Here is a 27500-nt window from a genome sequence, read left to right as displayed (position 1 = left end):
ACCTATATATCGAAAAACTAAGAAGTACGAGCACGAGTTCAAACCCTTGATCCTTTGATTGAAAGGCTATTAGTCAAACTACAAAGCTACTATGGCTTTTACAATAGTAGCAGCCATATAAATTGTTTTTTTTTTTGCAATTTGGCGAAATATTTCTTACGACAAATGTGTCTAATAATATTAACCAAGAAAATAATATATTGGTAGGTTGATAAAGACAAATTACCTTAGTTTTCTAAACTATTTCAAACTCAAACTCACAACATTTTTTTTTTGTTCTCGGGTCTTGGATGTTTAATATGTTGTACCTATTTAAGTATGTAATGAAGTAATGTAATTAAGTATGGAACACTATAATAAATTTAAATTAGACTAATTTAAAAATATTAATAAAAGTAAAACAAACTAATAACTAACATTTATTGATATACAAATATAAAAATATATTTTTTTTTATATCTTTTCAGGCTTCTTCCGCAGCGTCGGCCGTGTGCTGCGAAGCAAGATGGCCGTCCTCCAGATCCTGGCAATGTCTCTGCTGGCTGCAGCGCTCTGGGGCTTTGGCTCGCAGGAGGCTGACTTTGCTAAGGTTCGATCAGATAGAGAACAGGGGGTTAGCAGTAGGATTAATGGCTCTTGAAGCCGAGCAAAGTCGCCGATCAGCCAATATGTCAGCGACATGGTTGAGATTTCATGTGTATAACAACATAGTAACTTTAACCGTTGACCATGTTTGCGGGTCAAAGACTGGTGTGTACCTATATAGAGGCCCGTAGGTACCCAACTTAAATAAGTTTACTGATGTATAAGACTAAGACTGGAGCTGACTCCTGCTGAGGCACCGATTTCAAACTGAAAGAAAATTATTTATAGGGTTTTTGGATGGTTTACTTTTTTCCTGCCCAGCCTATATACGTCCTACTACTGGACACAGCCCTCCTCTCAGAACAAGAGGGCTTGGGCCCAGTGCGGATTGGGAACTTCACACGCACCATTGAATTGCTTCGCAGGTTGTGCAGGTTTCCTCACGATGTTTTCCTTCACCGCAAAGCTCGTTGTAAATATCAAATTAAATTCCGCACATGAATTTCGAAAAACTCAGAAATGCGAGCCGGGGTTTGAACCCACGACCTGCTTGAGAGGCGATAGGTCAAACCACTGGGCCACCACGGCACCACGGCAGGTGTTATGTAGTCAATTAAAAAAAAAACCCTTTAATCAATTTCAAAGTGAAAAGAAACATTTACTTAGATACTTTCCTTAGATAATATTTAGATAATCTTAGATGATCCTAAGAAGCCGATAATGCCGATAATGCTTCGGCAATGTCATTGAAATTATTTGTCCTACTCACTGATGTATTAAATAATACATCAGTGGTCCTACTCCTACTTACTTTATTATCCGATGGGTGAGTTTGCGCAGCGATACCATGGGCATAGGATTGGTCATGGGAGTGGCTATAGGGTTCGAACAAAACACGTATCTGCCTGATTAGATAGCGTACTTAATGGGTCATTAACATTCCCAACAAATGAAAAAGTAGCTCGAAGTAAAATAAGGTTGGTTTACGAACTGTCAGCTATTTATTTATGGGTATGATTTTATTGATTACCTAATAAATGCGTTTTCGGCGACCTAATAAATAATATTTGTTCCTAAAATAGTAGATCTGTCACCTAAATTGAATCACCAAATAATATTACCTAAATATTATTTAAAAATTACTCTTTATAAATTAAATATTATTAAAAAATGTTCGTTCTGGCACTTGCCGGCCCTGACGCGGGCACGCTCGCTTCGCTCGCTCGGCTCGCGCACTGAGGGCCGCAGTTCTACCTAACACTCCACCTCGCTTCGCTCGTCGTCGTACCTAACCAGACCTGCCTTATTAGAATAGGTAGAAGCATCGAATTAAGAACTGATCTATTTATAGGTGACAGTCTATCTATTTTGGTGATCGATTATGATGATCAAACTATAATTAAGATACAGTTTACATTTATCTGATGACTTATACTTAGAGACAGATTTGATTAATTAGATGACCAATTATATTCTTAGGGATAGATATAATAATTAGGGTATCGCAGTTTAGTGACAAATCTAAATTTAAGTGACAGAAAATATAGTTAATTACCTTTATTTATTACTTTCAAGCAATGAGTAAGTAGTATGCGACTTTGCTCACTGATTTTTAATAGCAAAACCTAAGGCAAAACCAGAGGCCGAATTACCTAACGTTTCTGATGCTCGCAATTGCAATCAAATGATAGTTTTTGTATGCGAAATTTGTCATTTGATTGTGATCGCGAGCGTCAGAAAGGTCAGGCAATACGGCGTCTGCATTTAAGGTGCTAAGGCCACGTTTGCACTATGCGGCCAACCGCGCGGTTTTAGCGCGTCGTCTCTTTCTCGACCGATACTTTGAAGAGGGACGGCGCGCCGAAACCGCACGGTTAGCCGCATAGTGTGTACGTAGGCTAAGGTGAGAACTTATTTTTTCATTTTTAAAAATCTTACGCCTGTAAACGAGTAATACAATAAGGTACATAGGTGTTGTATATTTATTATATTTCGGGAATCTCGGAAACGGCTCTAACGATTTCGATGAAATTTGGTATGGTAGGGGTTTTCGGGGATGAACAAGCTTGATCTTATTTCTGGGAAAAAGCAAATTTTAGCCCGAGCAAAGCTCGGTCGTCCAGGTACTCTTAATTTTATTATAAAACAACTTGTACTCCGATAGCAAGTGCTAAAAATCTGGGTGTCGTTTAATTTTTCGACAAGGTATCGATATGATGATGATGATGATGATGATGATCTGATCCGGCCGATTGCGGCCTTGGCAACAGCTTCAACTCCGTCGGTGTCATTGTCATCATCGATATGAGTCACCACATGAATGGTATAACGAATTGTTATCTAATCAATCACGTGTATCAGAAACAATACGTGCAGTGCCCTTAGTGTAATTTTTTGATTACAAAATACGTCACGAACGCGTTCGCGTTAAAATCTCAATTTATATGGAAACACGAAGAGCGCTCTAGCGGAACGTTTGCGATGTTCGTGTTTCCATACAAATTGAGATTTTTAACGCGTACGCGATCGTGACGTATTTTGTAACCGTTTTCGCTAAGGTTTACACTAAGGGCACAGATAAACAAAATGCGTTCAGATTCAGGACCTATACCACGAAGTGCAAAACTCGAACTTCGTATGTTGCCGTCCCGCTGACGCTTATGTCATTTCAGACGAGGGTGAAAGGGATGGTGCGATACGAACTTCGATTTGCGAGTTTCGTAGTAGCCCAACCAATAAATCAACTTATTACGCTGTAAAAAAATAATTTGGCAAGAGCTTGTGTGCTCTAATAGAAGGAGAAGGGAGATGCGAGTGCATAGTCGAATATACTACGCAATGCATTAGTTGAATTGCACCTCTAGCCCCGGTCTCCGTAAAGAAAGTAATTATATGATTTACTTAAATTAATACGTACCTATTCTTAATTATATGAATCAGTGTGTTGCAACTGCTTAAGTGTGAATTATTTGATAAATAACTAAAAAAAAACATTTTAATTAAATGTATGGTAACTCTTACTTCATTGCATCTAAGATTAAAGTTGAAAGGTTGTCATGAGGTAAAAAAAGAAATTAGTTTTTTTTTAGTCTACAGAGCGAGAAAGATCTAAATGAACGAGGGTGATGTTTACACCAGGGTGCATATTATTAAATGATTACTAATACATACCTACTTAAATATTAAACATCGAGTCACTAGCACCGAATGGAAAAGAGATAAAAACCATTTTTCATAAATTATGTTTACACATAATATATTATATCAGTGCATTTATTGTGATAACCAGAAATACAATATCCATACAATCAATTAGTCGACTAAGTATAATGCAGAATCACTATGTTTTATAATCAGACTGATAAAAAGTACCTACCTATTTAGTGTAAGAGGACTTAAATATAAAATTTTCTAACTTGGTGCTGTAAAATGTAAAATGAAGAATTTAATTCCATAGTACTTACTTACCACCAATCAACCAATAACCATTAACCATTTTTGAATAAAAAAAATTGTAAGTGCTCTCATCTCTCTAATGGCCTCTCAAACATAGAATCGTGAGTTCTAACCTGGGCTCCCATCTCAGAGATGTGCAAAACCACATTTGCAATTTACCATGAGCGTTTTGTTGCCGGACTGGTGAGGAAACGCCTACGAAGCAATGAGGGCTATCGCGTATGAATTCGCCACTAGAGGCGCTACTGTAGCGTGAGGTCTCCGAGATGTCAAATCTCATAGTTTTTGGGTGAGCTACGCGGGTTTATTTATAATTAGAATAATTTTGTGAATATTTTGCAATATCTGAAATTAATTATGGCAAATATGCGTTCCGGGGCAATGAATGTCTGTGTTCTGAGACAGTTTTGTCTTTCGGAAACATTTGTCCTCCCTTTTTTCCGAACAAAACGGGGACTGGGCCAATCAACTATTTTACCGACACTTTGGGCGTCTCCTGCGTTACCAAAATTGTCTCTGGCGTTACCAAAAAATCGTACTTCCAACAAGATATTTCACGGTTTAATAGGTTGAACTTACGTAGGATGGCATGTATTCATGTACACCATCAATTTAATCACAGAAAAAACATGTTTACTTACAAAAATCTGCAATTGTTTGAAAAATGTCGCGGACAGATTAGTGTCGGTAAAAAAGTTGATTGGCCGACTATGCAACATTTGTGGCATGCTCGATATTTTTATGGTACGGTTTTAAGGTGTATTAAATATGATTTAATCTAAACTTTGTTTTCACGCCGTAATAACGGACTTTGAAAGCCATACTTAAAAACCTCACGCAACAGTGCGCCATCTAGTGAGACAAAAAACGATAGCCCTCATTGAATGGTGTGTAGGAAGTTCTAAAGTCTGCAAGTGGCCCATGTGAAAACTACAGCCCAGTCTTCTGATTCTGAGAGGATTCCTACTATGCCTAGCAGTGGCAAGCCTAGTCCAAGGATGAAGAAGACGTTAACTAACAATCGATTCGAAGGAAGCCGTTCACATATTTTGTATATGTAGGGCTGTCACCTCTAAAATTTGGCTACCAGGACAAGACGCGTGAAAACCCCGGATTTTGGAGCCCAAAACCCGGACATGTGAACAGGTTTAGGTTTTTATTTAACTTGGTCAGTAGGTATAATAAAATATAGGCCAATCAAATAAGATCCTTATAAAACGATTTACAGCTTGCTGGAAATTAATTCTTCGAAAAATACTAATTGCATTGGTCTAAAAATTAAAAATATTTTTAAACCTGGACTACAAATGAAACCCCGCCCGGACGCTCCCCGGACGCCCTCTAAACTAGGACAAATCCGGGGAAACCCGGACGGATGGCAGCCCTATGTATATGTCGTGTTGTGTCGGGCGAGACGCATCAGAACGGTATTTTCATACATTTTATATGGTTGCGTTCACATTTATCTGATGCAGTGTGTTGTGACGGCTTGTGTTGTGTCGCATCACAAGCATAGAGAGAGGGAGAGACAGAGAGCATCACGCACGACACAACATAAATGTGAATCGGGCTTTGACATGAAACAAAATCTCAACCGGCAGAATCAAACTATAAATCATTCTTAGATTTTGACTTATTTCACCTTTAAAAAAGTGGATTGCCATACAATGTAATTTGTAGCTTATAACCTGTTGAAGCCGATCCTGCGCAACGACAAGTTTTCATTTTTTGAACAACTACAGGAATCGAAAGAGTTTTGCCTCCTGATCATGGGAAAATATTTACTATAATTTATTTCTCCATATATAAAAAAAATACAAAAAAATAAAAAATATATCTGAACTTGCCAACACTACCACAGAATAGATATGATTCCTTTGCCTTTTTTTATCAAAAAAAGGAGCTCTCATAATTTTGGCAAATTTTACGTCAGATTTACGCTATTTACACACTATTTACACGTGATCTTTTTTTTAATAGAGACTAGACAAAAGTAATGGATCTATTGTGTTAGAGTTATGCCCTTTTAGAATAAACACATCTTAAAAAAATTGAAATTAATTAATTAATAATCGTAGCGAAATTTTAAAAATATCAGCGTCTTTCTCTTTCCAACTAGAATACAGAGAACGAATCAAATTATAGTCTTAGAAATATGAAATCTTGTCAATTGCCGGCTTGAAGCCGATTATGTTAGGCTCAGCCACCAGCCCCTCAATCTCGGCATTCTTGCGGATCCTCCAGGTGCCATCGTCTCTTCTGACGGGTCCCAGGATCTTCCGAAATGGCGGTAGTGTATATAGTATGTACAATGATGATTGTTCTTCTATTACAGTTTAAGTTTCACGTCGTCCCCGGCACAGGAATGATCTGGGAGTGGGGGGCGCCACTGCGCGCCTTGTTTATCATTATGGGTGTTATTGTAAGTATCAGTTTGTTTTATTTTTTTAAGAACAATAGTTAATTGAAGTTTCTTTCTAAAACGCAACCTTATCTACCATTTATTTGAAGATAGATATTGGAAAACTCACTCTTTCAAATATTACACCACTTTCAATAAATTGTCATCTTCAATGTCATCTTTAGCAAGTCTTTATCAGAGCATTGAAAGCTTTTAACCATTTGTCATCCGGACATTTATGTCATTCAAGCATTGCGCTATATGTATAAAAATTAAATTGTAACTATGATAAGGTTCTATGATGGCACAGGGATCAAATTAGTTAACTGTACAGTCAAGGGCAAAGATATCGACACGGCCGAAGTTGCAAAAATATGTATACACGACTTTATGCACTTAACATTAAGGCCGTGTATACATATTTTTGCAAATTTGGCCGTGTCGATATCTTTGCCCTTGACTGTACATTGTAGAAACTCATGTATATTTAGTAGTTCTCGTTCGATTATCCAATCGATCACACCTTTGGACAAGGCACTACGGATGGGTTCGAAACATTATCGCCGTTATCGGGTATACCTCCGCTGTAAGGGCCTGGACACATGTCGCCGGTACGGTGCCGTCTACGGTGTCACGGCGCGGCGCCGTCAAACGCTTGGTACGTACACGCTTGGTAGTTTTGACGGCGCCGCGCCGTGACACCGTAGACGGCACCGTACCGGCGACATGTGTCCAGCCCTAAGAACACACATATATCACACAACCCCATCTATCACCGGGACCACCCCTACCACACCACACTGACCGTTTCGAACTCAACCAGAGCTTATCCTCAGAGCAACGCAACCGTTCACCATGCTACGAGACGTTAGACCAGATTTAAGATATCAGGTAGGTTATACTTAACTACATTTGTAATATTTTAATGTCTCCGAACTCCGATAATTTTAATGTTTATTCATTTTATTCCAGCTTGCGGGCTATTTGTACACGAACCCTGTGATGCCTGTTTTGGACAAGAAAGCCGCCATCCTCAACGCAGGCCGCATGACCATTTACTGCGTCATCCTCTTTGCTGTCATGACTGCTGCACTGAACTGCTCGAAGGGGGAGGTCGCGGGTCTAGAGGAGACGACGTACTCGCAGCCTTTCTGCGCTTTAGGATGTGGGTAAGTGTGACATGATATTACAAAACCACAAAACCATCTGGCACAAAACCATACCTACTATTATTCGAAACCCGAATCTCAAAAAACACGAGTAGCATGTAGAAGTTGGATTTCGATCCCTCAAATCCATAAAGTGATGTGATGAGTGGGAGGAGAAAGTGAAGCAGGAAGTATTGAAGAAAGAGAGGAAGAAGAAAGAGGAAGGGAGGAAGGAAGAAAAGGAAAATAATCAAACTGCAGCAAACATGTGAAGTCATCACTCATCGTTCTACAACTATCACCACTAATTACAGACAATTATCTAAAAATCATGTTTTTGGTTGACAAATTCTACTCAGTAGGTACGTTGCTTCATCTTACCATTATGTTCAAGGATTTGTTTCTTGATCTAAAAACCATTGTCAATGTAATGGTGATGATCTAAAAACAATTTTCAATCTTAGGTAGGTACTATTCGTTTTGAAGGACGTGTCTTTTCCCCCTGTTCTACTTCTTCTTTGTCTGCAGCTGCGACCGTCCCTGGACCCAGTTTGACCCTGTCTGTGCCACGGAGCACATGACGACTTTCTACTCGCCGTGCCACGCTGGCTGTGCTACCGCCACTACCATCGGGAACCTTGCGTAAGTAAATCACAAAATAATAATGCAGGAGCTAAGTATATTCCATTCCTTTATCAGCAATTTTGGGTCACCAAAGATATCGAAAGGTACTAGTGCCTCGCGACTTATCGCTTGATAGGTATACTTTTTACCTACATAGGTAGGTACTAATCCAGTCTATAACCTAAGGTACCCATCCAGTGAAATAATTCACACAGTCACATATATACATGTAATTTGTGCCATGAGTTAAAACCGAGGCCTAACTGAAATCCAATGTCGAAAAGGTAGCCATTTTATCCCTGATCCACATGATTAGGATTAACATAAAAAGGATACTTCCTCCTCCTTATTTATTGTAACTGGCAGCCAGCGTTTCATCGGCAAGAAAGTCTTGTCTTTTGTAGCGAAGCGAAAAGTAGTGTCATTATCCAGGTGCTCCATATAAGAATCACGTCTTGCCACTCCTTAAACCAGCGCTGTCAGCGTCTGAGAAAGCGCAGCATAAGCTGAACCTGTTCCTTTTGTCACAGTGCAAGGGACTGGCAAACACATTGGGCTGAGATTCTAAATTAGTTTATTGTTTATTTGTATTCTGTGTGCCTATCCTGTATTGTTCATGTTGGCAAATAAATCAATCTTCTTCTTCTTCTTAAATACACGATCACAAGTTTTATATAATTTTTACCAACTGAATGTAATGTAAATAGCCACTCTACCTACTGCTACCACCAATTCCATCATCATCCTCATTATCTTCAACCAAAACCTGTGCACCGCTAATAGGCATTCCATAAAGTACATCACAAGGGTTGATTCTGTGCTGTCCTCATTAATTGGACTCCCTTAACTTTATCATCATCATCATCATCAGCAGAGGTTCAGAAACGGTCTTAGAATCAACCTTGCGTCCATCGTGAGAGTTTTGGGTAACCTGGGAGGCCTTCCAACGTTTCGTCTTCCAGTTCGTGATCGCCACTCGAGAACTATTCTCCTTCAAAGATATCTTCACCAATCTAATAATTATAAATATTCCAGGGTTTACACGAACTGTACGTGTTCCCCGAACGGACACGTGACGGTCGGCGCTTGCGGCGACAACTCGTGCACCGCCGCGTACTCGCTGCACACGCTTATGTTCGCAGCGGCAACGCTTGCTGGCAGTAAGTATTGATCACAATCACACTCGGAAATTTTACTTCCGATAGATGGCGCTTGGCAACAAAAACGTTCGATAGGAATTAAAAAAAATACTAATTTGAGAACGCTTTGACAAATTTTAGCGTGTATGCCACCTGCTTGGGTCACGTCAATTCCCAAGCCCAGCTACATCATACGACAGGTAATCATTATAAGATGAGATAGGGACAATCGCTGGTTAGTTTTAAATTAAAAACAATTGGCTAAGACGTTAGGCTACTTAAAACTTTACATATATATCTACTAATCGTTGATCGGAGATATATATAGTACATCCCTACCTTATTCTCACAGTATTGTAATAGAAGTGTTCGAAGGACCAAAAAATCAAGATTTGTTTTTTTCTCGTTTTTTTTCGTCTTCCCTAAAAGTGGAAATCCTGAGTAAGCTTATTTGGAGATGACTTCTAACTGAAGACTTGTTCCCTACAGCGCTAGCGTTCGTGTGGCAGATCACCATAATGCTGGAGGCGGTGGACCGGCGGGACAAGTCAGTAGCGCTGGGGATCGCCTCGGGGACCGTGTCGCTGTTCGCCTTCGTGGGAGCCCACGGGGTCTACGTGGCCATCGGGGGTTAGTATAGCTAATATTGAATTAGACTAACATTTTCCAGATACGACAGTCATACCTTACCCTGCTTTTATTTCTAAAACCAATTACATATTTTGCTACTACGCAATTATTATTAAGTACGCGTGCAAGATGCGTTTTTGCAACACATAGGTGTAGGTACGAGTATATTTTGGGTGGGAGAGACCGCACAGACGTATCTATCTTGTATGATGTGCTCGCAGAGTGTCAAGGAGGCTTAATTAATTTTCATGCGTATATTATAGGACTTCCATTCTTCTTACATTTGAAATTTACCACGAGCTTTGCGGTGAAGGAAAACATCGTGAGGAAACCTGCACAAACCTGCGAAGCAATTCAATGGTGCGTGTGAAGTTCCCAATCCCGCCGCGTGGGAATATAGCCCAAGCCCTCTTGTTCTGAGAGGAGGCCTGTGCCCAGCAGTGGGACTTCAAAGTACAGCCAGATTCAATCAATGAGGGTGGTCTGACAAACAAAATATTGCTAGACGGTGTCATTGACTCGAAGTCCATTTATAAACGTTACAGTCTTGCTTAAGGGGATCCCATGCCCCAATGACCTTATAATGTTTTTTGTAGCTTATTACTTATAGTAACAACAACGGCTTTAAGCAATGTAGTATCCCATATTTACTTCAAAGTTCATTGTCTTCGAGATATTTGGCATCAAAGTTGAACAATTTTAGGCCAAAAAACTGGTTTTGTGGGCATAACTTTTGTGTTAATTAGTTTCAAATGAAAACCCTCGACTAGTTTTTAGAGACGTCAAAGACGAACCCAAATATGTAGATTTCGTATATGTTAGATCTTTCACGTCAATAGAGATTCGAAATAAGTGTTTTTTTTTTTCGGATAATGTTTAAAAAAATCATACAAAATTAAGAAATATTTTTTTTCAAAATCCGGTAGACAAAAAATGGAGATAAAAGATTGGAGAACCGATAGCCGTTTGACTTATAATTCTATCTGTAGTGCAAAAGTAGGAGATACGATTCAACACTTGTCAAAAATCGATAAAAACTTGGCTCATTTCGTTATTAAACAATTCCAAACGTGACATGATATGTCAAACGTAGCGGACCTCGAGTCGAGATACTAACTAACGCCATCCATCGATAATTCATCTGACTGAAAATTCTCGTTTCGCCACTTCTGGTATTAATTTCCCATTTTATTACCAGCGTACAGCTGCGCGCTGTTCCGCGGCCAGGTCTGCCTGTTCCAGAACTCCAACTTCGTGCCCAGGGTCGGCTACACCAGCATCGGCCTCGCTGGCGCCTCCCTCATCATTACCATCATAGCCTACATCGTCCAGTACCGGCAGATAAAGAGCGAGGAGAACGAGAAAAAGAAAGAAATAGAAGACGTGGATTTATCTAGAGAATGAGTTCGTAGTCAATGTAGTAATCGCTAGATGGCGCTGTAGTTAGATTTTGTGAAGTTAAACAAGTAAATATATAAAGCCACTGTTACACATGCTCGTTAGTAGCACGGGAGCATGCTACCTACTATCGAGCAAATGCTACCTAGTAGCATGTGTGAACAGGAATGCTACTATCGAGCAGACCCTGCTATTAGAGAGCATGCTAGTTGATGCGGGGGTGGTAGGGGGAAAGGTAATAAGCAAGTGTGAACGCGTTTGCTTAATAATCATGCTAGTATTGGTAGTGCGACGAGAGTTGCAAGCAAAAAAAAGTTACTAAAAGTGAATTTGTTATAAATAAATTTATTATTAAGTACCCTTGAATTTGCGAAAAGCCGTTACGGCCACAGGGTTGCAGCCGTAGGCCGTGGATTTTGAGATTTTTTGGCCTGAACGCCATAGAACTCGGTAATTGTCGTGGCAACACTGACTTTGAACTGGCAGAAGCATGCTGTCAAAAGGCACGTGTATCGGAGTGTTCGTTTTGAGCATACTTAAAACTAGCATGCTTATTGCTAGCAAATATAAACAGTCCATGAGCATGCTCATTACTGGCATGCTTATAAGTATGCTTATTAGCATGCTAGTAACGAGCATGTGTAACAGTAGCTTAACGAATGAATGGTTTGACGTTTTTGCACCTTATAAAAGTGTTATAAAACGCGTGACAAGATTTCAAAGAGGTTTAAAAAGAGATTGATAAAGTAGCAACTGACAATGGCAGTGACATCAGTCGGTCTGCTCTAATTAAAATAAGTAGGTATACTCCGTGAGCTCTTAAAAAAAACCTTCGGATTTTAGAGGCATGCTTCGTGTATAGGCGATGACACGCGATCGTGATACGCGGTTCTGTTCTGTTATCAACTTGCAAAACTTTTCAAAGTTACCGTAAAAAGTTATATAAAGAATAACTAACACCATTGTACTGTTACCTAAATATATACTTATTTTAAATCAATTTACTCTTGACCATGCAATAAACATTTTGAATTGAATTGGATTTGAAAAAAAAGTAGAATTAATAACGAAATACAAAATAAGCTGTGTTTTAATCAGACCAAACATGCGAACGAGTTATTTTTAAGTTATAGTTAAGTATATGCCTATGTAAAGATTAAGTATAAGTATGTACTAATCATCCTGTGATGTGAGGGTACAATCGAGGGCATATATTATATCTGTACAGCCATAGCGTCGAATATTGTATGCATCGACCTTATTAATGTTTAGTGGCATTACAGGCAGTGGAGTAGCTATCGGAGGGCTAGACGTGGCAGTACCCCGGGGCCCCCAAGCTCAGGGGGCCCCTCGGACTCTGACTTACAAACTATAAATGACAAATCTAGTGTACGTTAAATTCGGAACACGAGGAATACGGAACAAACGGTTTTAAATAATTTAGTTGGGGCCCTAGCTTATAATTTATTGAATCAGGCGTTACTTAGCGGAGGTCCATATCAATGAACGAAAAGAATTTTCTTGCTCACCTTACGATAGCTAAGCTTATGCAAAATATGCGTGTTCATGCAGTTCCTCCACCTCCACACTGTAAGAACACACACAAATCACACAAACCTATCACCACCACCACACTACACTGACGCGTGTTTGTGACAAACAACTGGTAGCATGGTGTACGGTTGTGTCACTGAAGATGAGCTCTGGTTGAGTTCGAAACGCGTCAGTGTAGTGTGGTGGTGGTGATAGATGGGTTTGTGTGATTTGTGTGTGTTCTTGTGGAGGTGGAGGAACTGCATGAACACGCATATTTTGCATAAGCTTAGCTATCGTAAGGTCGCGGGTGAGCAAGGAAATTCTTTTAGTTCGCCCTATAGTTTATTTTTTTGCCCTAGGGCCTTTGGTTACACCTAGCTAGGCCACTGATTATAGGTGTAGTATATTTTTGACATCTTAGTTAATGTAAGTACATTATGAATTTATGATTATGAATTATGACCTTGATTGTACCTATTCAGTAATACTAGTAAATGCATTTTTTTCAGTACTGATTTGAAAACTAGTGGATTATTTTCCCGAAAAAATAGTTCATTAAGTTCCTACAAATAGCTATTGTAAAGAAACTTGTCTTCAATGAACTGCATAAGGTGCAGTTTTGATTGTAAAATGGGTTTCTGCGTCTAGTGTGTTCAAAGGTCTCTACATTACACCGTAACAGCTACGTGTCATGCAATAGTAGATTGTTCAACAAGGGACTAAAACAAGCCATAATGACACGAGATTTTTCTAGCTATAGTTCGAGTGGCATTATGGTTGTTTAGTCTCGCGTTAAACACTCTACTTTTCACTTCGAATGCGAGGAAAAAACAATGTTCTGTTCAAAATGACAATATTACTTTTTAAAAACGTACGCTCGACTAATGTTCAAAATTCAAATAGCAAAAAAATTTGGTTGCGCGGTTTATTCTTTTTCATCACACTTGCTAGTAAACAGTGTCGTAACATGCAGGCTACCTTGGTTGCAACCCCCAAATAAAACCCTCGGCCTTAATGTGCTTGTCATGAAACCTGTGGTCGGTAAATGAGTCATTGCCCGTACCGTACTAATTTTCTTGTCATGAAGCCCAAGGTCGGTAAATGAGTGTGATACTGCATGGCGTGCAGGAGCGCGCGCACGTTGGGCGCATGGTCTGGTCAGGCTGAGGGAGGCTGGCGCTGCCAAGAGCGTAGTCAGCGGTATCGGCAATTTTTGAAAAAATATTAGTTTTTCTTTTACAAATCTACAATTTTACTCGCAAATGTGATGAACAACATTGTATGTCGCACGGGCGGTACTAGAATTACGAACATCGACTCATTAAAGCCCTCAGTCTTCGACTTCGGGCTTCTAATAGACTCTCGTTCGTAATTCCTTATTTACCGCCCTTAAGACACAATGTACTATTCTTTTATTGTTTATGAAGACGCTTTAAATGCTTGCATATTTAGCCAACAGTTTCAAAATTGAAAACTATTTAAAAACTAATTGGACTATGCATAATAAAATGAATTAATCCTTAATATTCGATATTTAATAATTGTGTTTCACAAAGTTAAATCGTGTTTTTTAATATTTTTGCACAGTTGACATTTTGAGGTTATTTCCACGCCTAAAAATCCTCCGTTCACAAAAACCGTGTTGGCTGTTTAGGGATTTCCAACGTAAATTAAAAAAATACTTTAATCCCTCGAGAATAAAAAGGAGCTTTAGTCCCGATATGCAGAGACTAAAGTAACATTTTATGAGCATGAGAAGTGAAAAATATATTTGTTGTATTGAAAAGTATAGTATGGGACTACGAGTATGCCCGCTAGCACTTTTCCTAACCAACCGTCGCCGTCGCCTGTCATGTATGCGCTTGACATTCCGTTCCTGCCACGTTCCTGTTACGGTCACCTATTACGGTTCCTATACCTACGGTATAGCGGGTAGAGACCTTAATCCGTTGCCTATTGCATATTCAAAGACAATCGTACCTAATGAGCAGAGTTCGGAAAGAGTGAGCTATTCTTATGTGTCATTAGTCATGGGAACAACTACCATCAAATGAAGTTCGTATCGTACCGCTAACGCTAATATTATTAAGTACGAGAGTGAGAGGGATGATACAATACGAACTTCGATTTTCGAGTTTCGTAGTAGCCCTACAGGGCATGTCCATGTTATGCAATCCCCAAAACAGCATACCTTTTCCGAGCTTTCCGAACTCCAGCCATGTCGGAACTGAAATACTTTTTTTTGACGGTATTTACATACCTACCTATCACACGATCAAGGTTAAAATGACTCTACCTGTGGACTCTACCATAAAGATAATGATTATGGATGTAGTAATTAGTAGATAGGTAAGGTAGTAGGGTGTTGCATTTGGAATATTATTTTAATTTTGAATTTGAAATGCCAAGGTTGTTGTTGGCAGATATTTATTTTAAGGATATATTTCCTAGTGCCATTTAGTACCTTATATTATAAATAATGTACAAATATTATTTCAATTATTTAGGACTTGCCTGAAACTTCTTCCTGAAAACGGAAAAAGCAATTCAGAAGATACCAGTGAAATAAAAATGATTCAATTTTGAGTCGATCAATGTGTTTTGGCATGTACCTCGTACATACTATTGTATTTATTTATTGCTCTAGCCTCGTGAGCTCTCGCGTACTTTGTAAAGATCAAATGAACACTAAGCATAATGGCGAAATGTACTTTTAAAAAGGACAAAATGTTTAATTAATAAAAAAACAAGTGTTGAAATAGGTAGTATCCAATGTATTCGTAACAAATTTTGATGATGAATCGAAATAACAAAGCCGACCCACGTCAGGTCTTAGGTACTACATCTGTTAGAAAAGTTAGGGCTCAGGAGGCTAGGGTGCCAAAACGGTTTTTTCTTCCCGTCTGCTCTTTCGGACAGAATGTAAAAAACCACTTAGAAGTAAATTCTTGCTTTACGTTTGCTCAATGAAATCTAAGACTTTTAAAACGGGAAAATTTTTATAGGTGTGCCGGATGAGATTAAAACCTGCATATTTTGGTTAGGGTTTGGCAAATGATTGGGACCTTTGGTTAAGTACCTTATACGCCAAACGCGCCACCAATTCAATGAGGGCTATCGCGTATGAATTCGCCGCTAGAGGCGCTAGTGTAGCGTGAGGTCTCCGAAATGTCAAATCTCATAGTTTTTGGGTGAGCTACGCGGGTTGATTTATAATTAGAATAATTTTGTGAATATTTTGCAATATCTGAAGTTAATTTTGGCAATTATGCGTCACGGGGCAAAGAATGTCTGTGTTTTGAGACAGAAACGGGACTAGGCAACACTGTGGTTGCTCGATATTTTTATGGTATGGTTTTATGGTGTATTAAATATGATTTTAATCTAAACTTTGTTTTCACGCCCGTAATAACACTTTGAAAGCCACACTTAAAAACCTCACGCAACAGTGGCGCCATCTAGAAAGACAAAAAACGATAGCCCTCATTGCAAGCATCATGGTGCTCTCGGAAAGAAAGAGGGACGACATTTGGAAATTCGTTTTCAATTTATGGTATGGCCAAGGGAAATAGGGGATTAATTTATAAATATATGTTTGGTTGTCCGTTGCCTATTGCATTTTCAAATACAATCGAACTTAATGAATAGATATATAGATTATATAGATATATATAGACTTAAGTTTTACGAGTAGTTAGATGTCGGAACTGTACCCTTAGTTTAAGTTTTAGGTTACAAAATAGGTACGTCTCGATCGCGTTCGCGTTAAAATCTCAATTTTCATGGAAACACGAACATCGCAAACGTTCCGCTTGAGGCGCTGTTCGTGTTTCCATACAAATTGAGATTTTAACGCGAACGCGACTGAGACGTCTGTAGCGGAACGTTTGCGATGTTCGTCATTAATACGCAATTAATTTACATACTTTCACACGCTACTATAACATATGGTTATAGTAATAATAACAGGGTGTCACATGCAATAAGAATAAATAATTTCAAAATTGACAGTTTTGTTTTCTTTCAATATTGTAACAAATGCGTTTCCACTAGAGATGTGGGAGGATGCGTTACAAGATATGTGCTTCTTATGAATCAATAGAAACGCTTAAAACGCTTATTTATCTATCATCGCTTAGCGCATCTCTAGTGGAAACAGCTCGGCGGAGCGAGGATAGGCGCTAGCTACATATTAGTAATCTGTGGGATAGGCTAATGAAGCGTTTTGTTTTATTATTATTATTATTCGATTGGATGGCAAACGAGCAAGTGTGTCTCCTGATGGTAAGAGATCACCACCGCCAATAAACTCTGCAACACCAGGGGTATGACAAACACATTCCTCGTACAGGCCCTGGGTCTATATGTACCTAATAATATAATAATATTAATTAATACGAGAGTGAGAGGGACGGTACGATACGAACTTCGATTTTCAAATTTCGTAGTAGCCTCCCAGCTCGGCTACTATGAAACTCGAAGTTCGTGTCGTGCGGTCTCTCTGACACTTACACTATTTAATACGAGAGCGAGAGGGACCGCACGACACGAACTTCGAGTTTCGAGTTTCGTAGTAGCCCTGCAGTTTCGTTTAGAAATACTCCCATTCGTGAACGCAGTATTAGACGACCAGTATAATTAATTAATTAATAATAATAATGTTACGAACAAAACAAAATCGATCAACTTGTTTAATGCTAGCGCCTGATATTTGCAAGACAAGACAACATTATATGATCACTAAGAATACTTTGCTATTTTTTCACGCAGGCGTTTTACGAAAATTGTCGGCTCCCTACCAATCTTACCTATCTTGACCCTACCTATCCCCACTCATGAACATGACTGATATTGTGCGGCAGTATGGAATATAATTAGATACATCAGATGCATGAGGGGTGTTGTACCTTGGACACTTTTCCCTTTTTTTTTCGTGAGACGTTTCAAAATTAATAAACGAATCGCTAAGTTTTTTATCGAATAACATAGTATCTTTAGATATTTTAATATCTGATGTTTATTCCATAATTATTTATTTTTCTAACAATCAAAAAAGGAAAAACTGTCCGAGGTAAAACAGCTTCCCCTAACTGTTGTTTTCTTGAGAATTATTAGTAGTTTAACAGTAAATAGCAGCCTAAGGTATAAAATATACCTAAACTTGGAATATTCCGTACAAAATACGAAATCCATAGAAAAATCTTACTTAATTTTTTTGTAATGGCTACGGAACCCTATTTCGGGCGTGTCCGACACGCTCTTGGCTGGTTTTATATATTAAGATATCTGACGATCTGGTCAGCTGTTGGTTCAGCTCACTTAACTATAAAACGAAAACCCTACCCTATACTATAATAATTCACAGGGGTTTAGTATAGAAAAATATATCATCATCATCCCAGCCTATATACGTCCCACTGCTGGGCACAGGCCTCCTCTTAGAACAAGAGGGCTTGGGCCATAGTTCCCACGCGGGCCCAGTGTGGATTGGGAACTTCGCACGCACCATTGAATCGCTTCGCAGGTTTGTGCAGGTTTCCTCACGGTGTTTTCCTTCACCGCAAAGCTCGTTCCGCACATGAATTTCGAAAAACTCAGAGTTGCGAGCCGGGTTCGAACCCACGACCCTCTGCTTAAGAGGCGATAGGTCAAACCACAAGGCCACCACGGCTTCATATTATTTTTTTATATTTGCTTCGAATCATTGTATTTTTATGGGCAGTATTCCGTAGGTACAATATATATCTATATTATTTTGTTTATATAGTACCTAATAGTCGTACGTTTATTACCTACCTACTCTACCGCTACCGGCTACCGCAGTAAATTATAATAAAAGCTTGTAAAAATAGCTTTCGTCAACAGTGTATAAAGAATTGATTGAAAACGTATAAGCTGGCCGCTCTGGCTGGACTGCTAGACGCAAAACAGAAAAAAATAATTGTACAAAAAGTAAAAAAAAAACAAACGGAAGAAAACCTTTTTGCGTTTCGTTACACATTTTGACAATCACCTGATTGTCACTTGTCACCTGTCAAAGTCTCGTTCTCGTACTCAGGGTCGGCGTACGTACAGCTCGCTATTTTTATTTTATGTGTATTTACTGATAAAAACCACTTACAATCAAGTTTTATAATATCAGTGATAATGGTGGAAACGGGAGACTTAAATAAGAAGGTAACACATGATTTTACTTACTTCTGCTGATAACGAATAACGATAAACTTGCGTGTATTTATCTACTGTAACCTTGTCTACTCGTAGAGGTCACGTTATTACGATTACTACTCACAAACAAACGCTAGATTATCTAAGAACGTAAATAAATAATCATCGGACAATTTACTTGAATGACACAGTTATAACTTGACTTAAATCGAGGTAGATATGGAGGTAGATTCCGATTTCTATGAACAGTTGTAAAACGTAAATTATCTTAGAAGAAGGAGTGATGATTACCTATCCGATCAAGATATTATATTTTAATTGTTCCTGGCACAATCAGTCATGAGACCATATGGATTGTTAGCTGTTTCATAATAATAATTAAAATTGCAAATAGGTTGCTAACATTTTGTAAAAGTTTGTTGTTTTGATTGTTTCAAAACGTTAAGTACTTAACACATTTGATGTATTAAGTACTTCCGGTCCTTAAATGCTTTATTATTCCTTAATATGACTGGTGTCAATCAAAGTGGCAGCGCAGGACCGAAATTTGGTGTGGCCAAGCTAAAATTTGTGAGGCCCTATGATGGTACATACACCTTACATTAGTTAGCCCTTTTCTTAGCAAGTTGAATCAAGTGTACTGAATTCAGGCCTCGTTGAATTATTATAGAGTTAACTAAAATAACTTAAAAAGAAATACAAAAAGATGATTGAAAATTATGTATCATATATGATACAATACCAAGAAAAAGGTTAGATGACAGTTTTTAGATGAACATAAAAACCAGAAATTTTCGAGGCGCAAGGCAATTTAGACCTTGAGACCATAAGCTGTGGCTCCTAGCGCCGGCCCTGCTTAGCTCCTAAACCTGATGCTTCATACACAGCCGAAGCAAGCATAGCATGTATCCGCAACAAGGCACACAAGGAGTACAAATTTACAAATGTTTCAAGGACATGAACGTAACAAAGAAAACAAGAAGTGTATCTGTAGGCTGTTTTCTAAATGGTTTAAGGTAAAAAATATTGTTAGACATTTAGACTGATTGTTAGACATTTATGCATTCCTCCATTGATTGATACTTTAGCTAGTAAATTTAAGTTTTAATTTAAGGTTAAGTTTAAGAACAGGTTAAATACATTAATTTGTAAAAGTTATAACTGTTTCATAGTCATTTCATGACATAGTTTATTGGTAGTGAAAATATGAAATTCTTAGGTTTTTAGTATTTGTGTGAACAAGGAAACTTGTAAACTACATTAAAATATAAAAAAAAGTGCACTGCTAAACTCTAGTTTAACCTTTCATATGCAGGAAGTATAAAAACCTGCATACTGATCATGTTTGTCTCAAAAAATGCCTATTAACAGATAAAACTAAAAATAGAAAAGGAAATATAGTCTCACAGCATATGAAAGGTTAAATTATTTTATGGGTTTTCTAATAAATTGCTTTCTATGCTACACTTTCTTAGCTTGTCTGACTCGCTACTTGCATCTTCCAGGCCAATGATCACCGACTGGGAGTTGCGGTAAGATTAAAACAATTGATTGGCATGAGGGTAGTTTAAATTACTAACAAATAATTTAACTGGCTGAAAAATTGCTCAATTAAATCGAAAGCCTGCAGTAAATTTTGCGTTGTGATATCGACATCTCCGTCGCTCACACTAGAAACAACATCCCACTTTGATTTTGATGAAATTCGGTATACAGATAGTTTGAGTCCCGGGAAAGAACATCGGATAGTTTTATCCCGGAAAATTTCATAGTTCCAGCGTTATAGTGAAAACCGAATTCTACGCGGACAGATTCGCGGGTAACAGGCTAGTAGGATAATATTTGTGTAGTCACACACAAGACAAAGTCCAAAGATAAAGTACAGTCGAAAGAGATTTACATCTCACGCAAATATTTGGCGAAAATCAGCTGACTGAAATGGTGGCATGGAATTTATTAATATAATTGTAGATACCATTTTTTTTGCTGCCAAATGTTCTACAGTGAGTCACAATTTAGTTGGATTGATAATACCTATATTAGAAAATAAATGTGGTAAAAAAGATCTAGCATGATAAGGAACACATTTCCTTTTAAAATTTTCAGTTACCTAGTACAATATTATTTTCAGCAAATTAAGGGAATAATATTACAAGTGCATTGTTTTATTGACTGAAAAAGCAGGCATGTTACTGAAAACAAAAGTACTACTACTATTGTTAAAAGTGTGACCATGTGTGACTAATCAAATAATAACTTTTTTACATAACCATGTTCGTTCATACCTTTGCATGTTTTTAACCTTTTATAATAATTAATAATTGACAATTAAATACTTACTGCATGTTTCCTTTCAGTGATCTTTTCTTAATTATTGAATGTATTAGATTACACATTAAATGTTACAGAGCTTCATGGAATCAGTACTTTATTTGTAGTTATACTCGTAGTAGTACCGGATTTACGGCCATAATATGTTTTTAGGGTAGGTGCTTTACTATGCTTTTTCAGATTTCTACCATATTTTTACACTAACTTAGACAGTCGTAGAATATTGCCAATTTTTATAGAATTGAGCAACTTAGATATCTTAAAAAAAACTTCAAAAATTTGACTATTTTTTCTCAAAAGACTAGCATTATTGCGTATTAGTAGTTCCTTCAGAAGAACTATTGAGAATTCTTTTTCTAACAATTACTTCCTAAGGGGCCTGCATATTTACTGCGACGTAAGTACTGCGAATAATTGGGCTTGCCATTCGTAATTCCGGGATAATAATAATAATTAATAATAATAATAAATATTACGGGACAATTCACACCAATTGACCTAGTCCCAAAGTAAGCTTAGCAAAGCTTGTGTTATGGGTACTAAGCAACGGATAAATATAATTATATAGGATGTAGATACATACTTAAATACATATTAAACACCCAAGACCCGAGAACAAACATTCGTATTTTTATACAAATATCTGCCCCGACACGGGAATCGAACCTGGGACCTCACGCTTCGTAGTCAGGTTCTCTAACCACTAAGCCATCTGGTCGTGGTGGATCCTTATGAAGAGTGTAAAAAACAGGGGTTACGAGTAGTATAGTACCTATTGGAAGTTTCATTGTTCAATTTTTATTCGTCAGTCCATTTTTAAAATATTCACTCCACTCCACTGGTACCTTCTTTATTCATCTATTCTTTCATATATAAAATAAGACTTATGCAATAACGTAAACATCTCTTATAATAATAGCTGGCAGTAGTGTTATCGCCAGCATTATCTGTTTTGCCTACATTCGTTCTGCATGTATAATAATTGATAAAAAAAAGTATATGCATGATTAATTCTACTAGATCTACCGCACTTCGTTTGCCAGTGCCACAAACTAGATAGTCCCTTAAAAATTTGTGAAAACGTGACAAACTATGCAATATCCTAGGGTAATAATCATCCTATATATGTATATGTTAATCTATGATATAAACTATGCGTGTGTAGAGTTTCTGTTCTGTAATCTGCTGGGCCGCTTTTGCATGGAGTAACAAAATATATCAAACTTTGGCATAGTAAGTACCTATACGTAGGATAAGTAGGATTGTTTGTACTTTAGCATCACTCAATTCACTCATGATCACTGTCGGCCTTAGTACTTCTGGACCTTCAGCTATAATAGTGTCTGCGGAAACGGAGATTCACGGCGCGCCACTGTTTTGTAGATTCTCTTTACGTACCTCTATAACTATTGGCCAGTTGTCTGGCACCATAATTAAGCTCATTATCTAAGTCACTGGACTGCTGGTCACAGACCTTTAATGATAAGTTATCTGAAATACCCGACGCAATCGTTTCGTCCTCTACTCCGCCATACTTGTCTCAAACAGCTGTAGTGACATCCAGAGCGCGCGTGAAATAGACGTCCGTTCCCGCCAATTTTGTTTTTTTTCTTGCAAAGTGCGTTTAGTTATTTCTTCCCAATATGGATATGCTTAACAAGGTATATATATTTTAAATTATAGTTAAAATAGTTTATTATAAGTAGTGACTCTATTTTTTATTTTTTTTTATTGAATCATGTTCGACTTTTAACTAACTGATTAAAACATAACATGAAATTCGGAAGCTGTAATTGAAATGAAATGGTTTTTAGCTAGTGACCTTTAATTCGGTTCAGCCATTTTTTAAATATTGGCAGTGTTGATTTGAAAATTATTTTAAAAGTAATAAATAATAATTTATTGAATCGGGCGTTACTTTGCGGAGGTCCATATCAATGAACTAAATGAATTTCTTTGCTCACCCGCATATCTTGCATAAACTTAGCTATCATAAGGTCGCGGCAGAAATTCTTAAAGTTCATTAGTAAATAATACCTAGTAATACTAGAAATATTACCTTTTTTATTTCCTTCTATAATCGATGTCGCGATTTTATCGCCACTTCCACTATCAATGAAACACAAGTTTTTAGGGTTCCGGAGCCAAAATGGCAAAAACGGAACCATTATAGTTTCGTCAAGTCCGTCTGTCTGTCTGTCTGTCCGTCCGTCCGTATGTCACAGGCATTTTACTCGAAAACTACAAGATGTACATCAATGAAATTGAGAGTATAGATGTCTTAGATGTGTTAAGATTTAATTGTAATTTAATTACTTACATTTTTGTTACTTCTTGTTTAAGATAAAATTAACGATTAAAAACATTTAAGTATTAAAGATTAAAAAGATCTCTAAAATTGTGATTTCTTAAATACATAATTTTGCACTTTTTGTGTTTATTTTTATAGTCCAAATTTAGAGGTATTAAAATAAATCACCCAACTATAGTCAAAGATGCCATAACATGCGATTTCTATACAACAATAGTCCAAAATTAATTTAAAAACAATATATATATATTAAGTCAATACTTTAACTTGTGACAAATATTTATTATATTAATACCACCTGAATAATACATTGTCCTTTATCTAAAGACATAACGAAGACTTAAATATGTCAATCCATTCGTTAGAGGCAAAAGCACAAAGTTGAAACCTTACGATTCGGTACCATAGTTGTGTAGTTTTACGGTACTGCCGTTTCGCACAATTTTTTTTCCCAAATGTACTTAAGTATAATTTCCCAAGTATCAAATTTTTCCAAAACAAAAAAAAACTCAGAATATTTTCTTATGGTTTTATAGAGCACAGTATATAGGTTAGGTTAGGTTTGTAACTTCCGAAACTAATATGGTTTCGAAGAAATTTGATAAGTACTTGGGAAATGAAACATTTGCGAAAAATATTTTGCCCAAACGGCAGAGAACCGGTTCAAAGACAACTTGTGAATACCTATTATACTCTTGTGAAATAGTAGCTAAAATTGATCGGTCATCATGACGGCAAATCTCGGCGCAAATATCATCACGATGACAGTCATTGTCGAAGCAAGTAAATGTGTCGCCAGACGATAAGAATATCCTTCAACTCAGCCTATATACGTCCCACTACAGGGTACAGGCCTGTAGGCGAGTGGACGCCGGTTCGCACTGATTCTAGTGTTAAATTTAAGGGAACCTTGGAGAGTAAAAAACAGCCATGAGGTGAGCAGTAATGGAAGTGTATTATGTGAAAAGAACGACCGGAAAAAGACCGGAATTTACATACGCAGTACCAACACAATAGCAGTACTTTGTTGGTGTTGCCAACAGGCCTACTCTCAGAATAAATAAATAAATAAATTATAAATATCATGGGACACTTGACACCAATTGACCTAGTCCCAAACTAAGCAAAGCTTGTACTATGGATACTAGGCAACAGATAAACATACTTATACTCATAGATAAATACATACTTAAATACATATTAAACATTCAAGACCCGAGAACAAACATTCGTGTTAATCACACAAATACCTGCCCCGGCCGGGAATCGAACCCGGGACCTCAAGCTTCGCAGTCAGGTTCTCTAACCACTTGGCCATCCGGTCGTCTAAAATGAGAGAGCTTGGGACGTAGTTCCCACACGGGCCCAGAGCGGATTGGGCACTACTTTGCAGCTTTGTGCAGGTTCCATCACGATGTTTTCTTTCATCGTAAAGCCCTGGTATATTTTAAATGTTATTTGTCACATGAATTTTGAAAACTTGAGAGTCTAGACTATTTGATTTCTGCTTGAGGGGCCATAGGTCAAATCACTTAGCCACCACGGTTTAAAGCTATGTTTCCAATCATTTACCTCGCCTCGCTCCGCTCAGCTGTTTCCACCAGAGATGTGCTATGCGAGGATGAAGCGTTTCTATTGGTTCATGATAAACACATTCTCGCACATCTCTGGTGGAAACGCTGCTTGATAGGAAGAATATCGTTAACCTTTACCAGTAAATATATTCTCTCTTCGAGTGATGGTGTGGCCGCCCATGAACACCATCAACTCGGAGAGTCACTGGTCTGTTACCGGTCTTTAAAAATGTGTCCTTATAAACCCTTTTCTTGAGAGCTCTGATGTCATAATTATCTGCAAACTACTGATGGAAGTTGATACCACAAATTCACAAATTATGCATTTATTTTACATACCGGCTTCTCATAAACGGACAGACACACATTCATGAGCTTTTATGTGTATATATGTTTTATGTAACTTCCTAGACATGTTTTATCAAAATCCGTTTAGCCGTTTTCGAGATATTGAACTTTGAAGTGACAAAGTCGGGGGTTGCCAACTTTTTTGTTGGTTAGGTTATGGCTTCCCAAGACGACCTCCCTTTGTACAACAATAGTTATAGGTACAGCCCTTCGCGATGACACGTACCGTGGTTTTTATTACTTCACCACCGCCCATAGACACCTGCAACACCAGGGGGATTGCAGATGCGTTGCCAACCTAGAGGCCTAAGATAGGATACCTCAAGTGCCAGTAATTTCACCGGCTGTCTTACTCTCCACGCGAAACACAACAGTGCAAGCACTGCTGTTTCACGGCAGGATTAGCGAGCAAGATGGTGGTAGCAATCCGGGCGGACCTTGCACAAGGTCCTACCACCTGCAAAAACAACGTCATTAATGTCTAATTTTGACAAAATCACGCGTCTTCGTCGTGGCACAGGGTAAATTACTTCCGGCTTATGATGATAAATTCTCAACCAATCAAACGAAGCCAAGAGATTTGTGTAAATACAGTCGAACTGTTGAACAAACTGAATCATGTAGGGGTTGAACCTTGGTGCTACAAATGTCATGTTGACATCTCATACTCTTGTCAAGGAAATCATAGAGAAATCGATTATTAAAAGCTCCACCCTGGTACAGACAGCAGCAGAAGTGGATGAGCAGTTACGGTGTTCAAAATGATCTACACACGATTTTACTGCCAAGGTTATAAGAGAGTATTGAGATCATTTTGAGCACTACAACCGCTCATCTACTCCTGCTGCTGACTGTAATAAAATTAGTTGTTCAACTGTTCGTTTCATTTGATGTAAATAAGTGGAACTTAAGTTTTTAAAAAATAATAAAAAAAATATATCATGGTACACTTGACACCAATGAGGGCTATCGTTTTTTGTCTCACTAGATGGCTCACTGTTGCGTGAGGTTTTTAAGTATGGCTTTCAAAGTCTGTTATTTACGGGCGGTTGAAAACAAAGCTTAGATGGAAAATCATATTTAATTACACCTTAAACCGGTCCATAAAAATATCGAGCATGCCACAGTGTTGCATAGTCCCCGTTTTGTTCGGAAAAAAGGGAGGACAAAGGTTTCCGAAAGACAAAACTGTCTCAAAACACAGACATTTATTGCTCCGGAACGCATATTTGCCATAATTAATTTCAGATATTGCAAAATCTTCACAAAATTATTCTAATTATAAATAAACCCGCGTAGCTCACCCAAAAACTATGACATTTGACATTTCGGAGACCCCACGCTACACTAGCGCCTCTAGTGGCGAATTCATACGCGATAACCCTCATTGACCTAGTCCCAAATTAACCAGGCCCCTTAGAACTAGCGTGTCTTCATACGTACTTTATATATTATACTGTTACAAACCGTATTTAAAACGTCTTGTAAAAATGTATTTACGAAAGTCGGAGATGTTCCTTTAAACCAGAAATAAAAATGTGGGTTACAGTTAACCCATCGCCTGTCTAAGTAATTAACTGTCATACTCGATTTTGTCTTATTATATTCTTGATCAGGCGAAGGGATACATTCCTCCCACATCTTATTCTTCCGGGAAAGTCTTTAAAAGGAGATTTTACAGGCTAGGTACATGATTCGCTCTAGGTTGAACACAAAAACAGTTTTATTACTTACGCGTTTTTATGACACGACAAGACAATTTACCGGGCCATGGAAGAATAGCTCCCGCACAGTTAAACTCTAATAAGGTCATGGGAAATGTCAACCCACATCCTAATTTGGTCATACACA

General features: G+C 38.0%; 2 protein-coding genes across 6 annotated transcripts in view; both read left to right on the top strand.

Annotated features, from left to right (window-relative positions):
• Positions 1-11388, top strand: part of LOC141439255 (solute carrier organic anion transporter family member 2A1-like) — a 37895-nt gene extending 26507 nt beyond the window's left edge. For all 3 annotated transcript variants that reach the window (XM_074103491.1, XM_074103490.1, XM_074103488.1), the window contains exons 6-12: positions 468-589; positions 6377-6463; positions 7415-7611; positions 8119-8232; positions 9250-9374; positions 9843-9983; positions 11182-11388. In XM_074103491.1, the coding sequence (XP_073959592.1) occupies positions 468-589; positions 6377-6463; positions 7415-7611; positions 8119-8232; positions 9250-9374; positions 9843-9983; positions 11182-11387 (992 nt within the window). In that variant the 3' untranslated portion in view covers position 11388. The remainder of the gene's footprint in view (positions 1-467; positions 590-6376; positions 6464-7414; positions 7612-8118; positions 8233-9249; positions 9375-9842; positions 9984-11181) is intronic.
• A 7565-nt stretch (positions 11389-18953) lies between these two features.
• UGP (UDP-glucose pyrophosphorylase) overlaps positions 18954-27500 on the top strand; it is a 27092-nt gene continuing 18545 nt past the window's right edge. Inside the window, exons 1-2 of one of the 3 annotated variants that reach the window (XM_074103493.1) lie at positions 18954-19094; positions 20591-20617. In XM_074103493.1, the coding sequence (XP_073959594.1) occupies positions 19065-19094; positions 20591-20617 (57 nt within the window). In that variant the 5' untranslated portion in view covers positions 18954-19064. Of the gene's footprint in view, positions 19095-20590; positions 20618-22958; positions 23078-27500 lie in introns of those variants that run through there. The other 2 variants (XM_074103496.1, XM_074103497.1) reach the window with 2 other exon arrangements.

This window comes from Choristoneura fumiferana, chromosome 20, assembly GCF_025370935.1.
Source record: "Choristoneura fumiferana chromosome 20, NRCan_CFum_1, whole genome shotgun sequence".
Classification (NCBI taxonomy): Eukaryota; Metazoa; Arthropoda; class Insecta; order Lepidoptera; family Tortricidae; genus Choristoneura; species Choristoneura fumiferana.
Note: the sequence above shows the minus strand (reverse complement) of the source record. Positions and strands in the feature narration are given on the sequence as shown.